Source organism: Hipposideros armiger, unplaced genomic scaffold (genome assembly GCF_001890085.2).
Source record: "Hipposideros armiger isolate ML-2016 unplaced genomic scaffold, ASM189008v1 scaffold_163, whole genome shotgun sequence".
Classification (NCBI taxonomy): Eukaryota; Metazoa; Chordata; class Mammalia; order Chiroptera; family Hipposideridae; genus Hipposideros; species Hipposideros armiger.
Genome location: NW_017731513.1, coordinates 1,302,778 through 1,323,129, shown reverse-complemented (window position 1 = coordinate 1,323,129; position 20,352 = coordinate 1,302,778). Strand labels below are relative to the sequence as shown.

General features: G+C 46.2%; 1 protein-coding gene and 1 long non-coding RNA gene across 2 annotated transcripts in view; one reads left to right on the top strand and one right to left on the bottom strand.

Annotated features, from left to right (window-relative positions):
• CNGB3 (cyclic nucleotide gated channel subunit beta 3) overlaps positions 1 to 20,352 on the top strand; it is a 114,385-nt gene that overhangs the window by 81,001 nt on the left and 13,032 nt on the right. Inside the window, exons 13-16 of the mRNA XM_019651621.1 lie at positions 1,634 to 1,793; positions 3,835 to 3,932; positions 13,898 to 13,981; positions 18,518 to 18,636. Coding sequence (XP_019507166.1) covers positions 1,634 to 1,793; positions 3,835 to 3,932; positions 13,898 to 13,981; positions 18,518 to 18,636 — 461 coding nt within the window. The remainder of the gene's footprint in view (positions 1 to 1,633; positions 1,794 to 3,834; positions 3,933 to 13,897; positions 13,982 to 18,517; positions 18,637 to 20,352) is intronic.
• LOC109387571 (uncharacterized) lies at positions 10,616 to 13,207 on the bottom strand. Its single transcript, XR_002125026.1, has 3 exons — positions 12,854 to 13,207; positions 12,135 to 12,245; positions 10,616 to 11,474 (listed from the first exon to the last, which is right to left on the bottom strand). It is a non-coding gene; the product is annotated as an uncharacterized LOC109387571 (long non-coding RNA).

Sequence of the window (20,352 nt, the reverse complement as noted above, 5' to 3'; positions counted from 1 at the left end):
ATATTGCATTTGAGGTTCCAGCAGAAACAGGGAAAGCTAGCAAGGCACTGACACAGTACCAGAGCCCAGGAGAAAGACTCAGGCGAGACCTGAAGATTTGTGTGAATAGACGCTGAGGAGAACAGTTCGAAGCAAAGCAACAAGGCCCAGGACAGAATCACTGCTTATTCAAAACCCCCACCCATAACCACACGAAACCACACCAGGACCGATCGTCACCTCTTGAATGCAGTGCTCTGTTCTCTGGTTTGACTCAGAGACTGGCATTTGCTCCCTCTCACGCCCTCACCTACTTCCCTGGAATACACGCCTGCCCAACTCCACCACCACCGAACCCAGCCCGTAAGCCACTCAGGTCACTGTCGCTGCAGGTTCCGGACCATCAACACCAATCAGAAAAGCTTTTCATGGCCCTTGGTTTCCAATTTAAAACTGTTAAATCTCCCGGCCCAGCCCCTAATGTCCCCGTTGTCATGAAATTAGATGACTCGGAAACGTTCAACGTTCGTCATCTGTCAAGAGCAGCCTGGAGAAAGAGCTAGGAATGGAGGCTGCTGAAGAGTATTTGGAACAGCCCCGAGGAGTGAGGCAGATGCTGGAAAGGACGCGTCCAGTTTGCCTGCATCGCTGCCAGCAGATGCTTTTGATGGAGAAGAACCTACTAACTCTAACATGGAAGCTGAGGCGAGCGTCATAATAAAAGAGCTGTTTAAGCTAGACTTCCAAGATGAGCCGTCTCCTCATGAGCAGAAAAGTCTCGGCTCCCACAGGGCGTGAGCAAAGTCTTAAGAGTGTGAAAGCGAGGCGCTGCTTTTCCTTCCATTATAAACCCACTGTCAAAGCAAATTCACAGCCACTTGCTTCCCTCTTTGTAAGAGGAAGCGTCGAGCTATATATCTCTTTTGTGCTGAGACCTTAAAGATCAGCTTTTAACCTAGAGTGGGTTTTTATGGCTGAGTTATAAACATCGAAGAACTAAAACCTGACAGTTCCTTAAGTATTGTCACAGCGGTCGGAGATGCTTCAGTAATTTCAGCTTCTGCTCAGTGCTGTGCCTCAAGCATGATGAGGTTTGATTTTATCCATCCAAACAACACAAAGCGAAGTGCAGAGATTGCACTTTCGTGATGAATTGCGTCTACACAGCCAGCCACACTGGGCAACCTATGAAGGATGCTTTCAAAGGGAGACTCAAAATAGGCTGGCCACAACAACAACAAAAAAAATAGACTGGCCACTCTGCCAGCTAATGGCTCGCTCTCTGTATACCTTCCTTTCATAAGCACAAGCCGGGTAACTTTTTAAAAATCAACTAACGTCTTTGCAATAATATGCAGGTTTTCAAAGAATTGTGTGTAGTCACATGCATAACATGACTGAATCATCACAAAAACCTCATGTGGGAAATAAGACAAGTCTTACTGTTTCTTTATTGGGCCCAAAAGAGGATGCAGTTTGCCCAAAATTTTATGGAAGTGGTTGAAATCAGCACCCAATAGCAGTGTGTTAAAAATCAAATCGTCAAGAGTGTTAGAATGGAGCGTTTCATGCAAGAGCCCTTAATTCAGCTGGGCTATTAGTAACTCGCCCAGTTCCTCAGCCAGTTGTGCAGTGAGCTTATTTTCACTTTTAGATGCGAGACGTCATTGGGGCAGCGACAGCCAATCAGAACAACTTCCGGGTCTGTGTGGATCACACCATCGCCTATCTGAACACTTACTCCGTCCCTAAGAGCGTGCAGAATCGGGTTCGGACTTGGTATCAATACACATGGGACTCGCAAAGAATGCTGGGTAAGCGTGACAGGGTGCTCATTACATCTCTGCAAACCAGGTGGTGTGTTGGAAGTTCTGTGAGGTAGAAGCGGAGACCAGTTGGAGCTGAACAGAAAATTGAAAAGTAACTGAAAGATCATTAAAGCATTAATTTAATACCATGGGATTTTTTTTTCTTAAATATCCAGCCATAACTTACTGGTGATGCAAATCCCAGAAGAGCAAAGGCTAAATTTTATTCTAGTGCTTACCTGGTGCTAGGTATTACCTATATTGCTCCCTACAGTCTTCACCCCAAAAAAAAGAATTGGGAAAATTAGCTGTCTTTAACCCCTTTTAGAGACAAGGAAATGGGGGCTCCTAACTGAAAACCTGGCCAAGGGCACAGAGCCAGCAGGTAGCTAAGTGGAGCTCAGACTTGCTATAACAAGCCCTAGTCCCTTGTGAGGCGTCACCCTCTGACCAGAGCACAGGCTCAGGAAGAGGCAAGCTTCAGGGCATCGTGCTGCGGGGACACACGGTTTCCCCGAGAGACCCCCAATAATCCATGGTGTGGACTTTCAGTGCAGTAATGCTGCAGTAAAAATAACTTTTATTAAATCTTATAAAGTAAAAGTCTGCTCGTTGACATTAATCAGATTCAACTTTTAGTTTGGTACTCCTTCCCATCTAAAAATAGGAGTTAGTGCCACTGAGAAGCCAAACTCTTGCCTCCAGAGTGTAAATTACAGCGTGACCCTTCAATCACAGAGGCCTTCAAGAGCAGGTGCGAACCGCTGGTCGTCGGCAGTGGGACCTTTTGTTTTTACTTACTGTACTTTGCATTTACAGTCCACAGGCAATATTTCATTGTTTCAGGTGTACAGCGTAGTGGTTAGACATTTATGTGGATTACACAGGGATCCCCGATATGTCTGGCACCTCTCGGGGTTATTCCAATGTCACTGATACATTCCCTCTGCTGTACTTTATGTCCCTGTGACTGTGTTGTAACTTTCCTTCACCTTTCTGCCACTCTTCAGACTCACACCCCACGTTTAGGGACTTCCCAAATATGAAAGGCACGTGCCTCTCTGGAGCACCCACAGCGGCTCCCAGGGCATCTTACAGCAGGAAGAGCAGCAAAGGAGCCCTGCCGTCCCTCCCTCTCTTCCTGGAGACAGCGCCCCCAGAAACAAGGGGCTGTGTCTTTTCAGAAAGGATTTTCATATTTAGAATCAATGGTGGAATCAAAATAAGGATATACTATAGCAAGTTTTTGTTTTCTAAATGGATATAAGAAAACATCAAGAAGAATCACTCTCAGAAACTGGTAGCATACTAGACTCTAAAACGGGGAGCTTGTTTATGGAACATTCTATCAGCCTGAAGGCCCATCCATCATTCAATTCACAGGCAGAGTAATCTTTAAAGTATTCACACTACTCACTGAGTGAATAAGCAAGTAAGTAACAACGGTTGGAATTTACTCGCTCAGCACGTTTCTTCTGTAGATTGCATCCCCCCAACCACCCAGCAGTTACACACCACGGAGCAAGGGCCTGACGGCCCCTCTGAGCTTCTGTACTTTCTTTGTCTTCTTTCTGCAAAGCAGAAAAGAGAGTACTTACCTTAGGGAGGTCATTAGGTCAAGAAAGATAGTGACAGCTCTGTGAGCTTTCAGATGCCCACGGTGCACCTTGTCATTTGCCATTCTTAGGATGGTAGGTCTGCGACCCGCAGATTCAGAAGACAAGAACTAGACCCTTTTGCCGACCACTTTGTCCCCTAGCCTGTGTCCCACGATCACCAAACTTCATGTCTAAAATGTTAGCAAGCACCGTGCTCTGGATGATTCAGAACTATTGCGTAATCAATAGTGAAACTACTCCTCTCATGAAAGTAACGGCGCTCTTGTGATAGGTGTGTTTGGCCAATAGAAGACATGAAAATACAGAATTTGATACTGCTGTTTATGTATAAAAGTATTTGGCATTTTGTTTATTTTTCCCTGTGCACGTTGGTGATGTTTTTCCTTAATTATTCTGCTTTGTGGGCTGATGTGTTTACCTGTCTGAAGATGAGTGCAGCCTGCTCGAGGGCCTGCCCACCGCGATGCAGTTAGCCCTGGCCATGGACATGAACTTCAGCGTCGTCAGCAAGGTCGACCTGTTCAAGGTGAGTGCTCTCACGTTGAGCACACAGACGCCGCATCTGTGTCTCTGCGAATCGGAGCCCTTGCTCTGTGCAGCACTCATGATTTTCTGGCCTTATGTTTTAACAAATCAAAATAATCCGGAGAATTTATGTGGAATTAGAATCAAATAAGCTCTGAGTCTCTCATTGGTGATGACTTAGTCTTTAGAAGCCTGTCTCTCCTGATTGGGCAAAGAGAAAGCATTCCTCAGGCTCTTCGTGTGTAAACTTAAATACAGTAAAACCTTGGATTGCAAGTAACGTGGTTTGCGAGTGTTCCGCAAGACGAGCAGACATTTTTAATACATTTCAATGTGTGGTAAACAAGCGATGTCTTGCAATACGAGTACTTTGTTTCTGGAACGAATTATGCTCGCAAACCAAGGTATTACTGTATCATCAAACACTTCGGCTACTATGCATCTTTCCCGCGGTTCAGTGCGTCTTGGCCACGCGTGACAGGCAGGCCCAGGGGAGCTCTGGACTGGCCTGACAGTCTGAGAATCAGGCCTCAGCATGTCTCCTGTTACAAATACTTCAGAGTTTAACCTTTTAGATGGCCAAATTCAAATTTAGAGGCACTTTTTTTTTTTTAGAAAAAATACAAAACAAAGATGTTTAACTTTTTGAATGTTTGAATGTTTTTAATTTTACTACCCTTTTCTCAATGCCTTACGCTGTGTGTAAGTTTCCCTCACCTCACACTTAATTCTGTGTGACACTCACTGATTCACCTATTTAATTCATTTATTCACAGATATTTATTAAGTCCCTGCCATGTTTCAGGCACCAGTTTAGCCATGGAGAGTACAACATTTTAAAACAAATACGAGTGCACGTGGAGCTTAAATTCCAAGAGGGAAATGATCAATAAGTGTGCGACGTGTGCAGGTGATAATGCTATGAACAGAATTAGACTGAGGAGGATGAATTAGACTGGTCAGGAAGGGCTGCTCTGAAGAAGTGCGCTGGGGCCCAGACTGCACGGGGAGGAGGGGCAGGGGAGGGCAGGGTGTCACAGGAGGGTGGACACTGGGAAGCCCTGAGCTGGCAGAGTGATGGAGAACAAGCCTCGCAGAAGGACGGGAGAAAAGGGGAGGCCGAGGCAGGAGGCAAGGTCATGGAGGTGGGGGCCGTGGAGGCTGCAGTGTAGACCCCAATTTGTGCTGTGATGTAAAAACCATGGAAGATCTTGTGCAGAGTGTGACCTATTTGCGATTGGTTTGAAAAATACCCTCCTCCCTGCTGTGTGGAAAACAGAGCACAGGAAGCCCAAGTGAGAAGGCCAGAGGCCAGACGGGGGTTAGCGTGACCATCCGTGGCAGAGACAGGGGGCCAGAGCCAGTGCAGGAGCAGGTTAAAAATGGGCAAATACTGCATGGATTTGGAAGGGAGATCCTGTTTTTGCTGTTTGTCTGAAGAAAATGAGAGCGAGAAAGGAAGCAAGGAGGACGCCAAGGATTTAAGCCTGAGAAACAGGAAGAGTAAAATAGGAAACCTGAGAGTAAGTGCGGGGAAGACGGGTAGAAAGAGGCTCTGTTTTTGGATGTTAGTCTGAGGTGAGAGTTAGACCCCAGATGGAATGGATGGAGGTGGCCTGGTAATGAAACGTGAGTTCAGGGGAGAGGTTGAAGCTGGGGCAATAATATCGGGCATATCGGCAGTTGGGAACGGATGCGATCCCCTGGGAGGCAAGTGGACAGAACAGAAGATGCAATCCAGACAGAGGTACAGGGACGAGACGATGAAGCCGCGAGGGAGCAGGTGACGCGGAGTCACCCCCAGTGTCACCTCAGCCTGACTCCGTGGGGTACTGGAGTCAGGTCGGCCTCCTAGGACTTTTCTCCCTATGCCCTGCTCTGGATTCCATCAGGATTTTGATGGAGACACAAACCATGTGATCTTCAAACTGGCAGTTGACACAAAGCAAGAAGAGATGGTTTAAAATACGCTAGATTACAAAACCTAAAATTAACTGAATTTTTGAACAATAAGCAAAGCCAAGATTAATTTCAACAAGCACAAAAGTGAAATTCTGGACTTAGGTCTAAAATTTAAATATTGTAAATATAGAGAGAGCAATATTTAGTTCTATAATAAGTTGTTTTTAGACCTGGGAGTTTTAGTTGAGTTTGGTCATATAAATAAAATTATTCTGTGATGATACAAATCAGATCAGTGACTTCTTCTAGTCAGGAGACATTGATTAGGAAGAGGCATGAGGGAACCTTTTTGTCTTGATAGGAAAGTTACACAGGTATGCATTTGTCAAAATCGATCCAACTGTCACTTAAAATCTGTATATTTCACTGCATATAAATTATTTTTCCATTTAAAAAATGGCCTCAAAGTAAAATGTATAGATATTGTGGGAAAAAAAGTGAATTCAAGAGCAGCAGAGGTTACACGCACTGAAGCCTGTTATGTGGACAAGGAATGAGACTTCCTCTGTATTGTTCAGCAAAGGAACAGTGAGCTGGAAACCATTCCTAGGCCGTAGACAGATCCCCTGGAGTAAAACCTCCTTGGAGAACAAACGCTCGTCCTGAGTCTTTCTACCCACAGGACACAGTACTTTCAGACAGAGCAGCTGCTTAGTAAAGGCCTTAGCAGGGGAGGGGAGGGCAGGGGAGAGAGAGGAGAGGGAGCAGCGAGGCATACCTGGAGGTGACCACCAGCGGTCTCCAGTTTCCAGGGGGAGCGCTCCCACAGTGGACGCTCTGAGGAGGAGTGTGCAGTGTGCTGATCTGTCTGGGACACTGGGAGAGGGAGACTGCTTAACAGGTGTGTCCACACTAATGATTTTCAAGGGGCAGCTTGCAATCCACTGGGAATCCATGAATTCAGTTAAGTGGGTCCCAGCCAGCATATAAAATAGAAGAGAAAAGACCAGCATGCCTCACACAAGAGTGAGGGTAGGCATCACACTACGAAATTGTTGTTTCCGCTATTTATGTTTAAATGCACACACGCTTGTGTGTGCGCCGGGCTTGCAGGGGCACAGTGTGAATGTGCTGTAGGTTATGGTCAGAGGCATGGCAGCCTCGAGGCTAATTACGCCAACAGTATGTTTAAACGTAAAATGATTTAAGCCTTAATGGCTAGCTTAACTGAGAATAAGTGACAACAATTGGCTTCCTTTTAAAGAAAACAAAAGCTTTAAATTACATACCAGTGACTTTTATGGGATTATCTCCGATTTGGAAAATTATCAATTTTCAGCCTCAGAGTTTGTCCCTTTGTTTTTACATATATTTTTGGAAATCCATAAAATCGGCAACATCTGAATGAGAGGAAAGGTTAAATTCATATCTTGCAAATGTTATATGTAAAGTTAAATGCATTCATTCCTGACATTTCCATTAAAGATGCAGTTCCTTCGAGAAAGAACCCATTTCCATTTATATTTCTGTTAAATGAAAAAAGTTATTTTTTTCTAGAGTCAAATGAAGTAGAAAATAAGTAGGTATGGAATCTTTCTAAATTTATTTTTGTGGAGACACTCTTATTTGTACAAATGCGTTCTTTTCTCGGGAATAGGCTGAGTAGGGCTCCTGCATGCTGTTCTCGTAAATTGTACCCTGTTGACTCATGCTGCTTCTGACTGAGCCAGGTCATGGGTCACTCCCAATGATCGATCAATAATCAATCAAGTGATCGGAACAGCGCTGGGGTCTGGAGTGAGCTGGAGGCTGCTGGGCAGAGGTCACAGTGTGGGGACGCGGGACCCGTTCACCGAGCCCGGAGCTCTGTAGGGCCAGAGCATGGCTGACACGCAGACGCGCCCAGGAAGCTCAGTGAGAGGCAGGCTTGGGGTGCGGGCCCCGCCTGAGGACAGAGGCAGCAGAGCTTCCACCTCGGAGACAGGAGTAGACGGATTAACCAGGACAGCAGAGAGGGGTGGCGGTCAACTGTGGGAAACCTCCATGTGTGGAGTTCTCCCCGCAAGTGAGCCTTCCATATCTGCAGAAGGCAGGCAGGAGGAGAGAGAGAGAGGCAGGAGAAAGGAGGCCGGGGCCGGAGGCTGGCGGACACGCTTGGTGTCTTGCCCCTCGTCAGAGTTAGGCAGATAGGAGGTACTTGAGGATCATGTGACTCACAGGTCTAGACCAGGTGCCCTAAGGAACACTTTAGGTTTAGAGCTGGGACTCCTAGGACTTCCCGAGGACTTTTGTCCATTTTGTGAACTTGGGAATGGGCTCAGATGCAGAGGGATTTGCTCACAGTGCCGCAAGCGGTCAGAGCAGAGGACGGGTCTATGCGAAGTAACGCTGCTTCAGTTTCCTCAAGAGACATGCCTGTGGCTTTAATTGCATTACGTTCAAGTTAACACCTCCAGCACCACAAATGTGCTCGCAGTTCTTTCCTTTATTGTTTGGTTCCTAGTTGAACAGCAAGTGTCGTCATGCTTTTGCAAAAATAATGTAAGTAAAGCTGGAGTATCGTGAATTGTAATAAGGACAATGTCATGTCAGGTTGTCCATACTGCCCGTGACCCTTCAACTTCCACACGTGTCACCATATTGTCACCCCAGCTCTGACACGGCCCCTGGATTAGGGCTCTCCGACGAGACAGAACCAAACAGCACGTGTACATATAGGGAGACTCGTGTTAAGGGATGCTGGCTCATGCAGTCGGGGGGCTGGCAGGCGCGACCCTGACCGTCAGGCCCGCAGACGAGGCCGTGGGCAGAGCTGGTGTTGCAGCTCAGGCCCAAAGGTGGTGGAAGCACAGCTTCCTCAGGGATCCCTCGTCAACTGATTGGACGAGGCCCACCCACGCAGTGGCACAGCCTGCTTTACTCAGAGTCTAGTGATTTAAATGTTAATCCCGTCTAAAAATCCGTTCACAGTGACATTTAGACTGGTGTTGCAACTATCTGAGCAGCGTGGCCGAACCACTTGGCAGATAAAATTAACCATGGCAGCCCCTGAGTGTTGTCAGAGCTGTGTGGAGTGTGATTCCGTCAAAGGCAGCAAACCAAGATGTTGCTGACCCCAGATTTTAGCAGCGATACACGTGGCATCTCAAAAACACTCCCCGCTGCTGTTCGCTGAGCTCTGCGTGCCGCGCTGTGCTAACTGCTGTGTGACTGCTCTCGCCTCTGACAAGGGTTTACTGTCCCATTTCACAGAAAGTGCAAACTGCCAGGCTGACTGCAGCCGCAGAGCCGGGAGCAGGGCACGGGGGGGGTGAGCACAGGCTGTTCTCTCTCCAGCCTGTGAAGCTAACCCCACTGATGGCGCCTTTCAGCCCCCACCAGCCCGACTGGGTAGGTGGGAAGGCGCTGAGATGCCGGGGTGTCCCCACAGTCCCAGAGCAGTGTGAGCTCCAGACCGTCCTTTGGGGAGTGTCACAGACTTACTCTTGGCCCAACACTGAATTTCACACCCAGATACCTGAACTCAGACCCTCTGCTGTGCCCCTGCTAAGAAAAGACCCTCGATCTCAAAAAACCTCAGTGGGTTTTTCCCTCTTAATCAAAGAAAGGTGGAATTAGAGACACAGATATTTTAGTAACACTTTGCTTCAATCAGTCGTGGTTAATTAGTAAGATTTGCTGCTTCTACATGGGGTGATCAGAGCTTCTAAAAATCTTAGAGATGAATAGTCAAATTATAATACTTTTCTTAATTTTTCATAAAATGATTCTCTTCCTTGCAGATTGCATGTGGTTCCAGCCCAAGCTCAAGTATTAAGCTAATAAGTGCAATTCATTTCTATGAGGTTGGGCAATTTCCCCTCCTTTATGATGATTTATTATTTTAATTTCTATTTTTAAGTATCTTTTATCAAATTAAATGCTAAGGAAATCACATTTCGCCTCTACCACCAAATTGCCACAAGTGCTAGAAAATGTAATGAAAGTTCCGTTGTGCCACCTTGTGGCTAGAATTAAAACTTCATCCTTTAAACTGAGGAAAAAGCCCAGAGCCTGCCCAGGAGACCAGAGACCCAAAGATTCCAGAACAGGATGGTGGGCACTGCGTCTGTCAGGGAGACATCAGTGTCTCACTGTCTGCTGCTCTGGTGAAAACGCAGAACCCACCCCGAACAAGCCCCAGCACTGGGATCTGTGCTTGTGATTATGAGGCAACAGCTACTGGAAAGGCTGTGACCTGGCGCATGAGTGATTTCTGCCACTCACCCAGTGACACCCTGATCGCATATGCCGTCAGCGTCACGCGGCCTCTCCAGAAGGCCGGAAACCGGGGATTAACGGGGAGACACTCGAGATTCCATTTGTGTTACCTTTTTTTTTACAGAGGCGATATATGAGTAATAAAAGTATTGTTGCTTGATTTCCTTTGAAGTATTTTGAACAGTGAGCTTATAAACCAGGTGGACGCCACTAACCTTCGCGTCCTGAGCAGGTACCCTGCCTAGAGTTCTGGGGGGCACCCCAGAGAGCCCCCCACATCGCCCCTGCTTTCGGCACCTCCCAGAGAGAGGAGGACTCTCAGCAAGGTCGACCCTTGCTTGGCATGTGCCAGTCAAGTGACTCAGACATGTCAAGTGCCTGTGTCAGCACCTGGCACAGGTAGAACATGTTCTCACTAACTGGGAAAGGAAAGTGACTCCACGCAGGTCACGTTAGGTTCTTCCCGGGGCCCCGCCTGACCCCAGGAAGATGGACTAAATTGGGCCTTCCCACTTTGTGTGACATCGGGGCTCCTAAAAAAATAGAATTAGTGCCAGTTCTCAAGGAAAACTTGATGGAAAGGACTTTTGCTAATGTCTGCAAATACTGAACATAGGGCTGAGTCCAATATCGCCTAGAAGTCAATAACTGATGACATTATAGTACTTTGCAAATTACTTACCCCTTGGACACTGCTCCTACCAGCTCCCAGCCATAGCATGCCAGGGTAGTCAGTGGCACGGGCGCCTGAGTGCGGGGCTCTCGGCCCTCGGTCCCCCCTATCAGCTGCTCACTGGGAATGGCACTTACGGTGGAGCAAAGCGTCTCCTAAACAAGGCTGAGCTGGACACATCCCTGAAGACCCTGGTGATACTTGAGGGTGACTCAGTCACAGCGACTTGTAAATTACTGATAGTGTAAGTTCTGTTTTGAAGAAGCAGGAATGAGCCTAGAAATGGAGAAATCCTACAGGGAAGGTTTTCAAAGATAAACTTGACCAACTCTGCAGTTGGGCTCCGTGCCTGCCATTGCTGGAAGGAGAACTTCCGGGGCGTGGGGACTACCATCTAAGCTACAGGTTATGTTTTGAATCAAAATAGAGTTTCTCCCAACCCCATTCAAACCTCCAGAATCCTTATTCAAATCTGTATGCGTGGTTTTTATACAGCAGTCATTTCTCTCAGTCCATATTTATTTAGTGCCTGGCACCTCAAAAGCCCTGGAGAGGCGCTGGGGATACGGAAGTGAAGAACATGCAGATCTGCCCTCGAGTTGCTCAGTGGAGCTTTAAAAAAAATACGCTCTGGTGATATTCTTCCTCCGGTATCTGCACATGTGAACTTAGGGAAACAGTCAGTGGACTCCCTGACTCGGTTCCCTCCTGTAAAAAGCAGAGGTGATAACGGGATATTAATTAATACTGGGTGTCATGGGGAGTTCGGAAGAATTAAACAGGTAAAGATAAGAAAGGAGAACGTGTAATACAAACGTTAGATGTTAATATAACGTTGGTGTTAACTCCTATGCAGGTGCTCTCACTTTATAGAAAAGGGGACATTTAGGAAACAGTACTGACTTCCTGTAAATCAGAAAATTTCCTCATGATATCTATAAGGAAAGGGAGCTACATTACAAGAGGAAAAAGCTCACCCCAGGATGTAATTTTTTTTATCATATAATATTGGAGCTAAGTATATCTCCAGAAAAGAATCTTTTTCTGGGAGGGGAAAAAAGATAATTGTTTTCAAACACATCATAAAACATGGCAACTTCCTAATGCCAACTTCACTTCACAAAGCCTGGGTGCAGATGAGAAGAGGCTGCTCTTCAACTGCCATGGCCCCAAAGCCAGGGCATCTGTCCGTAAAGCAGCCGTTAGGGACAGAACCACTTAACGGATGGAATTTGAATTGCAAGTTTTTACTCCATACAGCTGCTATGTTCCGTTTACATGACCTGATGTATGCAATTATATTCATCAAAATTCATGTTTAAAGTGGTTCAAATGCTTTTCTCTGAGAAACCCAAGCTATAAGCTTACAGCTGCCCATGAAGCACCACCGAGGAAGGCGCTACGTGCTGGCTCCTCCGTTCAGGGCCTAACCCTTCCTGCTGACGGGGCTTCCCGTCGTGCTTCCGGCCAGTGGCTCACCTAAAAGACAGAAGAAAACCATGAAGTGCATTCCTTCGCAAAGGGGGCTTTGTTCCTGCAAACAACCGGGGGATGTGCGTTTCACTTTATTAAAGCTGGTGAAAATTAAAGTAGAAGTCCCATCAGTGCCTCTCCCCGGTCCATCCCCACTTCCTCCCGCCCAGTGGTGGCCAAGAAGATGATTATTCAGGGGATCCTTCCAGTCCCATTTTCATCATTTTCCTTTATCTCCATATAAACATCAATGACAGCCAGTATTAGTTCATGTAGGTTTTTCATAGTGGGAACCATACTGAGTATATGCTATACCTTGCTTTTGTGCAGACCACATTATTTGTTGATTTGAATCATATCTACATCATATCTACATATATACAGAGAGAGGAGAGAGAGAGACAGAGAGAGAGAGAGAGAGGGAGGGCGCTGGTTTACTTATGTGTGGTGTTCTGACCTATAAATCTCCCATATCTTCACCTGTCATACTCATCCTCAGGTGACTCAAACGTGTCACCCACATGAGCCCCTCTCTGACGCTCCCCTCTCCCCCACTCCCCCTCCCAGGCGGAAGGAAACCCCCACTCTCAGATATCGTATGGGCTCTTACTTACCTGGGATGTCTTATGACAGGATTAACGTCTACCATGTTGGCGTCAAACCCCCTCACCTGGGCGTACCCTCGCTCGCCTTCCATGGCTCCAAGGTAGAAAGAGTTGCTCCCGGCAGCTTCTCATCATACTTGTTGGGCTGTGTGAAGGTTTTCCTGCCGGCCCCGGCCCTTCTATCCCAGATAACCAAAGGCTATACTTTCTCAAATAAATTTTTAAAATTCTAACAGCACTTTCATCTGCATACTTCTCACCAATGGCTACTTGAAGATACTTCAATCACAAATTATTAACTTTCCTTATCTGTCAAGCATCCCGAGGTCTAAATTTCGTATGGATCTAGGTCAGGCGTTTGCTGCTGAGATCGTTACAGAAAACGGGCGACTGCTCAGAGAAGGGCGCTCAGGCCCAAATCGGCCCTTGGCGTCTGTCTCCTCCCCCTCCCGCTGCTACTCGCCATGATTAGCTCTCTGTAAAATCATAATTTCCTAAGGGACGACAGGACCGACCACGAGAAGAGAGCTGCTACTTGTAGGCAGCTCTGGAAGGAAAAATTAAAATATTTGGCGAAAGCGAAAGATTCAAACCTACTATGTAAAAAGAGATTTTTGAAGCATCTATAGATTTTTTTCTTTAGCTTGTCATATAGATAAATTAAAATTATTTACAGATTAAAAATGTAGACATAGATCCTGACAAATCAAATTTGTTTCTTACAAATTTAAAAATTACCATTATGAGATAAGTGTTTAACAGATTAGGAAACTGAGGGCATGAGAGGTTACATGGTAACACATACTGGAGACAGGCTTAAAACCCACATCTGTCTGACCAGCATCTAAACTCTTGCCATTATATAATAGGGGCTTCTTTTACCCTAAATTTTGGGTCAAGACAAGTCCATATCCATTGGTAACTAATACTGTAGTGGTAACACAGACTCATCTATTACTGTTTATTGTTATTGCATTTTAAAATCACTTGGAATATTGGCCTGTTGGCTGTGTCTGTAAGAATTATTTTTCCCTTTATTGTTTTTTTCTTCAGGGTTGTGATACACAGATGCTTTGTGACATGTTGTTAAGACTGAAATCCACCGTCTATTTACCTGGTGACTTTGTCTGCAAAAAGGTAAGTGCGTGCTATTCTCCAGTTGCACAACAAGTATATAAGTACATTTGAGGAGTTCAGACATAAGTCAAGAGCATAGTTTAAACACAATTTGTCCCGGGTGGATTCCATAGTACAGAAATAATTAGGATGTACAATTCTGTAAAACAATAATGTGCTCTCAGAGTTCAAAACGGAACAAGACAATATGGCTTCATTACCTCTGGGACATAAGTGGGTAGCCTGGAAAGTTGCTTTGTATAAATGTAAACCCTCAAGCATCGCACCCCATTAATTCCAAATATTTAAAGTGGAGGGAAAAGTTCCAGAAATAAAAGGCGGTTCTGCCCTTTTGTGTGCCTTCCGCAAACTATCAGTTACCTCCATTTAGCTCACCGAGCTAGTGGATACTCAGTGTCACCTTTTGAAAAATTTCACTGTGCTTTTTATGATTACAGAAGTAATACATGTTCACTGTTTTTAAAATGGAAAACACATAAGAGCCCAAAGACAGAAATCCCACACCCAAAAATAATCACTATTAATATATTTTGACCTATCTTTTTATACTGATTGAAGGATACTTTTATAAAATTGGCCTCATACTGCACTTATGTTTTGAAACTTGTTCTGTCAGGTAACAGTATATCGTATGAACATTTTACATATTACTAAGTAATCGATGGCCTTTTCAAAGCTGCATAATATCCCAATCTATGAATATATCCAATTTCCAAATATTTGCTATTATCAATAACTCTAAAATAAACGTTTTTGCACACTGATTCCCAATGTAAGGGAGGAAAGAAGGAATGATGACCTTGGGTTTAAACCTTGAGAGACTAAATTAATAGTAAAGTCAGTAACCAAAATAAAAAGTGGAGGAAGATAGGAAGTTCAAAGAAATGAGAGATGATCCACAATCCTGGGGGTTCCCAGGAGCCGGGGCGAGAAGCACATGGATCGTTCCAGAACCCCATATCAGCGTCGTGGTGGAGTATGCAGAAGCTGCTGCAGTGAGGATACCGCCCACCGGGGCACCAGCCAGGTGTCCTGGAGAAGATGGTGTTCAAGCCAGCATTAGCGAATGGATTCACATGAACCAAGAGAAAACAGGCCTTCCAGACGGAGGCGAGAATGAGCAGGCACCAAGGCTGAAAGGAAGAAGCTGTCTGCAGAGGGCAAGTCACGAGTTAGAAACCTTAGCATTGTTTATTCAGTCAAACTCAGTATTTTTGAATACTACGGGCCAGGCACTGTGCCAGTCCTGGGTATAATCAGCAGTGAGGAAGAAAACATGGTTTTTGTCCTCCAGGGGCTGATAGTCTAGTGCCAGACCATTCAGTTCACAATGTACATCAAGTGACCTGGATGTAGAAGTCTGGGCTCCATCCCCGGAAATTCAGTTGGTCTGGGTGGAGCCCACATATCCATATTTTTTAAAAGCTCCCAGAGGATTCTAAAATGCAGCCAAAATTGAGACTCACTGGCCATATGGAAGAGACAAACAATAAACAAAGGACATTAAATAAATGCATAACTCCAAAATGTGCTAACTTCTATAAATGAAAAACAGGAGTTGCCAGGAAAGCGTGCAGTGACAGCAGAAAGGGGGAAGTGTTGGGTTGTCTGGCATGACCTCTGCAAAACCTAAAAAGAAACAGTTCTGGAGAGGAAGAAAGTGGCGAGGACAGCATTTGACATGAAGACTTGGGGCCGTCAGGCAGGACAGAGCTTGGCATATTCGAGGAACAGAGATAAGTGATCAACAGGGATCGTGGTGAAGGACGAAGTCAAACAGTGTCCTGTGGAGACACGTCGTGCACAGGTGGAAATCCGCCTCGCCCTCGGACTGCTTCAGAGAATGTTTGGGAGCTTCCCCAGGAATCATTTGCAAGAGTTAGAGTTCCATGATGCCCCCACTAGCCTTAGAAGTAGCCCCCCACCCAGGAACCCGGAAAATGTAAAGTGCTCACTCACTAGGGGTTTCCGCCCTCTCCACGAAACTCTTGCATGTCTACACTTTCTCCACATTAGTCCATAGAGCAACCACTGATCTTATTTTGCACTTGCTGCCAGACCCCATGCTCTGAGGAATGTCTGCTTCATTTGAATGCTAATTAAACTTGCTGGAAAGGCTTAAATTAGCCTAGAAATATGCAAGAAGTAGTGGAAATTTGGGTTCGTTGATTATGCCAGATCTCCTTGGAAAATTATTGAAATGATCATTAAAAAATAATTAAAAGTGTTGAACTGTATTTAAGTTCCCATTATGCACTTCTTCCTCCACTCAGTTGTAATAACTGCCTTTGAAAACATCATTCCAGCACCTTGAGAATTCTTCATGCAAAGAATAAAGAATGTGACCCTGTTCTCATCATTACTTCCTGGAGTAGCTCCTGGAACACTAATTTTCAGATACTTTCCCTTATTTCAAACATAATTCATAGCGATTTTATTGGTTTCTGAGAGCTCAGTCTTGGCATTGGACTTTTTGTTACACATGGTCTATCTGTGGGTGTCATTCAGTCAGGTGACACAGGTGCTGCTGGCTCGGATGCCATCATCTGCCAGCCGTGCGAGTCTGCGCATGGCACAGCTGTGCAAGCCTCACCCACGAACTTTTAAATAAGGAAGGTGGCCTCTGTCCTGTCTGACCTCACTGGGCCTTCTGCGAGAAGGAGTTGGCACTATGGAAGTGCTTTGCAGTTGCAAAGTAGCAGGTTCTGTTAGAAGGAACTGTGACACCATGGAAATCACCATAATAAAACCCATCTCTGTTGGAATTTCTACTTTGATTTATATTTGAGAATAACTGTTTGCTTCCTATTCTGCGCAGCGTAAAATATGAACAGACGTCCTGCATTGCTCAGCTAGGAGATGCGTGTCCTAGGTTCCCTTTTGCTTCTGAGGACTGCCATGGGGCTTTGGCTAGTTAGCTAAACCAGTCTATGCCTTTATTTTTCCTTCTGTAAAATGGAAAGGATAGTCGTTACTCCACCTTTCTCACCAAGGTAATGGGAAGATCAAGTGAGCATTTGGACTTCACAGAGCTTAACTAAGAGGTAGAATGGGAAAACTTCAAACTCAACCCAGATTTATTACACAACAATTATTAATGTTCAGGAGAATAATACTTGGTGTTAAAGACTTCAAAGCTTTCCAGAGAGTGGTTCAATTCTCTTACCCTCCTTCATAAATGAGTGCCTGTGTCGCAAGCCCTGCTCAGCCCTGGGACACAGTGGCCGTCTCAGCCACCAGAGCGCGTAAACGATAATCAACGTGCAATCCTGAGTTCATTTTAGGTATTCTAATCCTGTGAAAACATGGCTAACAAACATACTTGATTAATTCAAATTACCCAGTCCCCTCCTGAACCAAGGAAGTGTCATGCTGCTTTTTTATAGCTCAGGGTGATCAAGACTTAATTTGCTGAGATATGAGTATAGCTACTATTATCGAAATAGGTTGCCTGCAGTACGCAACTGGCTCATTCAGAGTCCCACAGCTTCTCTTGGCCCAGATGTCACTGAGGTGTCTTATAAGACACATTTATTCTTTGGGATCTTGGAGCGAGAAGGTACATTCCAAGGGCCCCACAACCACCCACTGGTTTGGTGATTTGCATGATTCAACATAAAGTTATATTTATGGCTTACGATGTATTAGAGCAAAGCATACAGTGCAGGAGCAGCGAGAAAAAGACACGCACTGTCGAAGACTAGAGAATCTGCAGGTGTCCTGGGTCCTGTTCCTGAGGTGGTCACGTGGACGTGCTTGTCTCTCCAGCCATGGACCGTAGAGACAAGGGCAAAATGTCCCCAGCGAGGGAAGCCCACCTGCGTCCTGGGGTCCAGAGTCGTCAGTGGGCCTGGTCGCCGAGCGGCTCCATGACCAGCCCTGGTCCAGACCCCACACGATACCAAGTACCCTTGACAGATCTTGGTGTTTCCGTGAAACAGTGCCGACAGCCCGTGTGTCCCACCATGCTGCTGCAGGCGTGCAGAATAATGCCATTAACCAGCGACCATGTGAACACCCTGGGACTTGACAAGGGTCCCTGCCCTGGCTCCAGGAGTCCTGAGTCAAACAACCTGCCGCGGTAACATTTGTGTCTCAATTTGGAACAAGAATGGTGGCTTAATGGCTCTTACGCCCCAGTTTCTAAAACAGACCTGAGTGCTGCAGGCGAAGAGTGGCATGGCTGCAGCCCCTCTCTGGCCAGACCAAGCACCGTCCTCAGAGCAAAGCAGTGGTCCCCAAGCCAGGGTGGCCATGCCTGCCTCTCTGATCTCCTCATCCTGTGGCGTGTGCTGGAACAATGTTCTGACTGACATGTCATCACGTGTCCACTGGCAGCCCTGCTGTCATGTGCTCCCCACGTCCTTCCATCTGACAGGTCCAGCCAATGCCCGTAACCACCTCAGGCCTCAGGTGATTATCGCTTTCCCATTGATTCCTCGCTCCCCTCATTTCGATGTACTCCTCTAGGGGAGTTTATGTTTCTTTATTTAGGGAATAAATGTCAAGATAAAGTTCTTTATATTTGGCACGCAGGGAGAAATTGGCAAGGAAATGTACATCGTCAAGCAAGGAGAAGTCCACGTTCTTGGAGGCTGTGATGGTGCGCAAGTTCTGGTCACTCTGAGAGCTGGGGCAGTGTTTGGAGAAATCAGGTACCTCGTAAACATTGAAGTCTGGCATTTGTCATAAAAGAAAAGTCTTAGCTTGTAAAATGAGGAGATGTCCTGCTCCAGCTTATCAGAGGTCTGATTCTGCTGAAAGCATTGATAAAAGAAGGGCTGTCACATTTCTGTTCTCCCTTCTCTTCCCCAAAAGACTTGGCTCATACAGCTCTTTGGTCCTGAGACGTAGGTCAGTGTTTCACATAAGGCAGATTGAGACTCTTGACTGAATTATGTGAATGAATGAATGAATGAATGAACGAACGAATGAGTGAATCGTGAAAGAAGAGGTTGGGAGAGTTCGTTGTTGTCAGGTTGTTGGAAGACGTGGATGGCGGGCTAAGACAGCAGCTTTGAGAGGGAGTGACATCATCACAGCTGTGGGACCAAATTGCCTGAGTCCAAATCCTAGTTTCCCACTTACTAGTTTCGTCCCTCTGTCATGTGTCCCTCGGTTTCCTCATCTTAACAATAATAATAACAGTACACATCTTAGAGGGTTGACAAATGAGGTCATTATTAAATGGCCCAGCATCTATTAACTATTGCTTTTATTTCCTATTGGCCAAGAGAAGTTTATTCTACAAGTAAGTCCCCAAGAGTAAGCAAATAAAAAATAAATTAAATTTTAAAAAGAAAACAGTAAATGTAAGCATTTTGTGTGCTAGTCACTTCTGCACGCATTACTGTATTTGAACTTACTTGTTCCCCACACACATGCGTGCTGAGTGCGCAGCACATGCTGGATGGTCAGGTGTTGCCCTAAACTCGGGAATATACTGTGGAAACAGTGAGCGAGGTGTTGGCCCTGACCGAGCTCACAGACGTGGGGAACTGACCGTGAACGAGGTTAGTTCACATCGTGGTAGCTGCCGTGGAGGGACGTTGTTAGCAAGTGGCGGGCATGCTCCTTTCGGTACGGTGGCCAGGGCGGATAGCGCTGGAAGAGTTAAGGAAGAGCAGACGGAGCCGCTGTCCGGGAATCGGGGAGAGGCCTCCCCGCCGACAGCCTGGCGGCGAAGGGGTCTCGGGGTGAGGCAGGCTTGTGTGGGGAAGGACGACAGGGCGGTGTGTGCGTTCAGTGGGTGAGGGGTGCTGGGCAGAGAGGACCAAGGGTCAGCCTCCCCAGGGCGTCCTTGGGAAGGAGTTCATGTTTCATTCTAAGTACAGATGGTTTAAGGCAAAGGAACGACACAGCCTGAATTAGGACTTGAAAGGCCTGCCAGCAGCCCTGTGGAGAGAGACAGTAGGGGAGCAGGAATGGGACGGGGACCGTCAGAACTCAGCTGCGTTGGTTCCATGAAGGGTGGTGGAGTCTGACATGCTGTCAGGTGGCTGTTAACATCCTCATTTCAGACCAAGGAGACTGGGTTCAGGTGCCAGCAGCCTTGCCCATGATAACGTAGCTAACCAGAGGGAGGGACAGCATTCAGACCCGAGTTTCGTGCCTCAGCATCCGGGCAGCTTCCCACCACACAGAATAAAGGCTCGTCCAGCCTGTGATTTCATAGCTGCTAAGAAGTTATTTCTCTGTTGATAATGTGGCTTCTCTCTTTTTTCTTTTCCTTCTTGCTTAAAGCTGGGTGGGCACTGCCGTGCGCGTCCTGCTCTTGGAGCAGCGGTGGGGACACTTCTCAGAAGGTCTGAGGTCTGACTTCTTTGCCTCTTTTCTATCGCTTTCTTACGGGGAGTCCTTGCAAAAGTGAT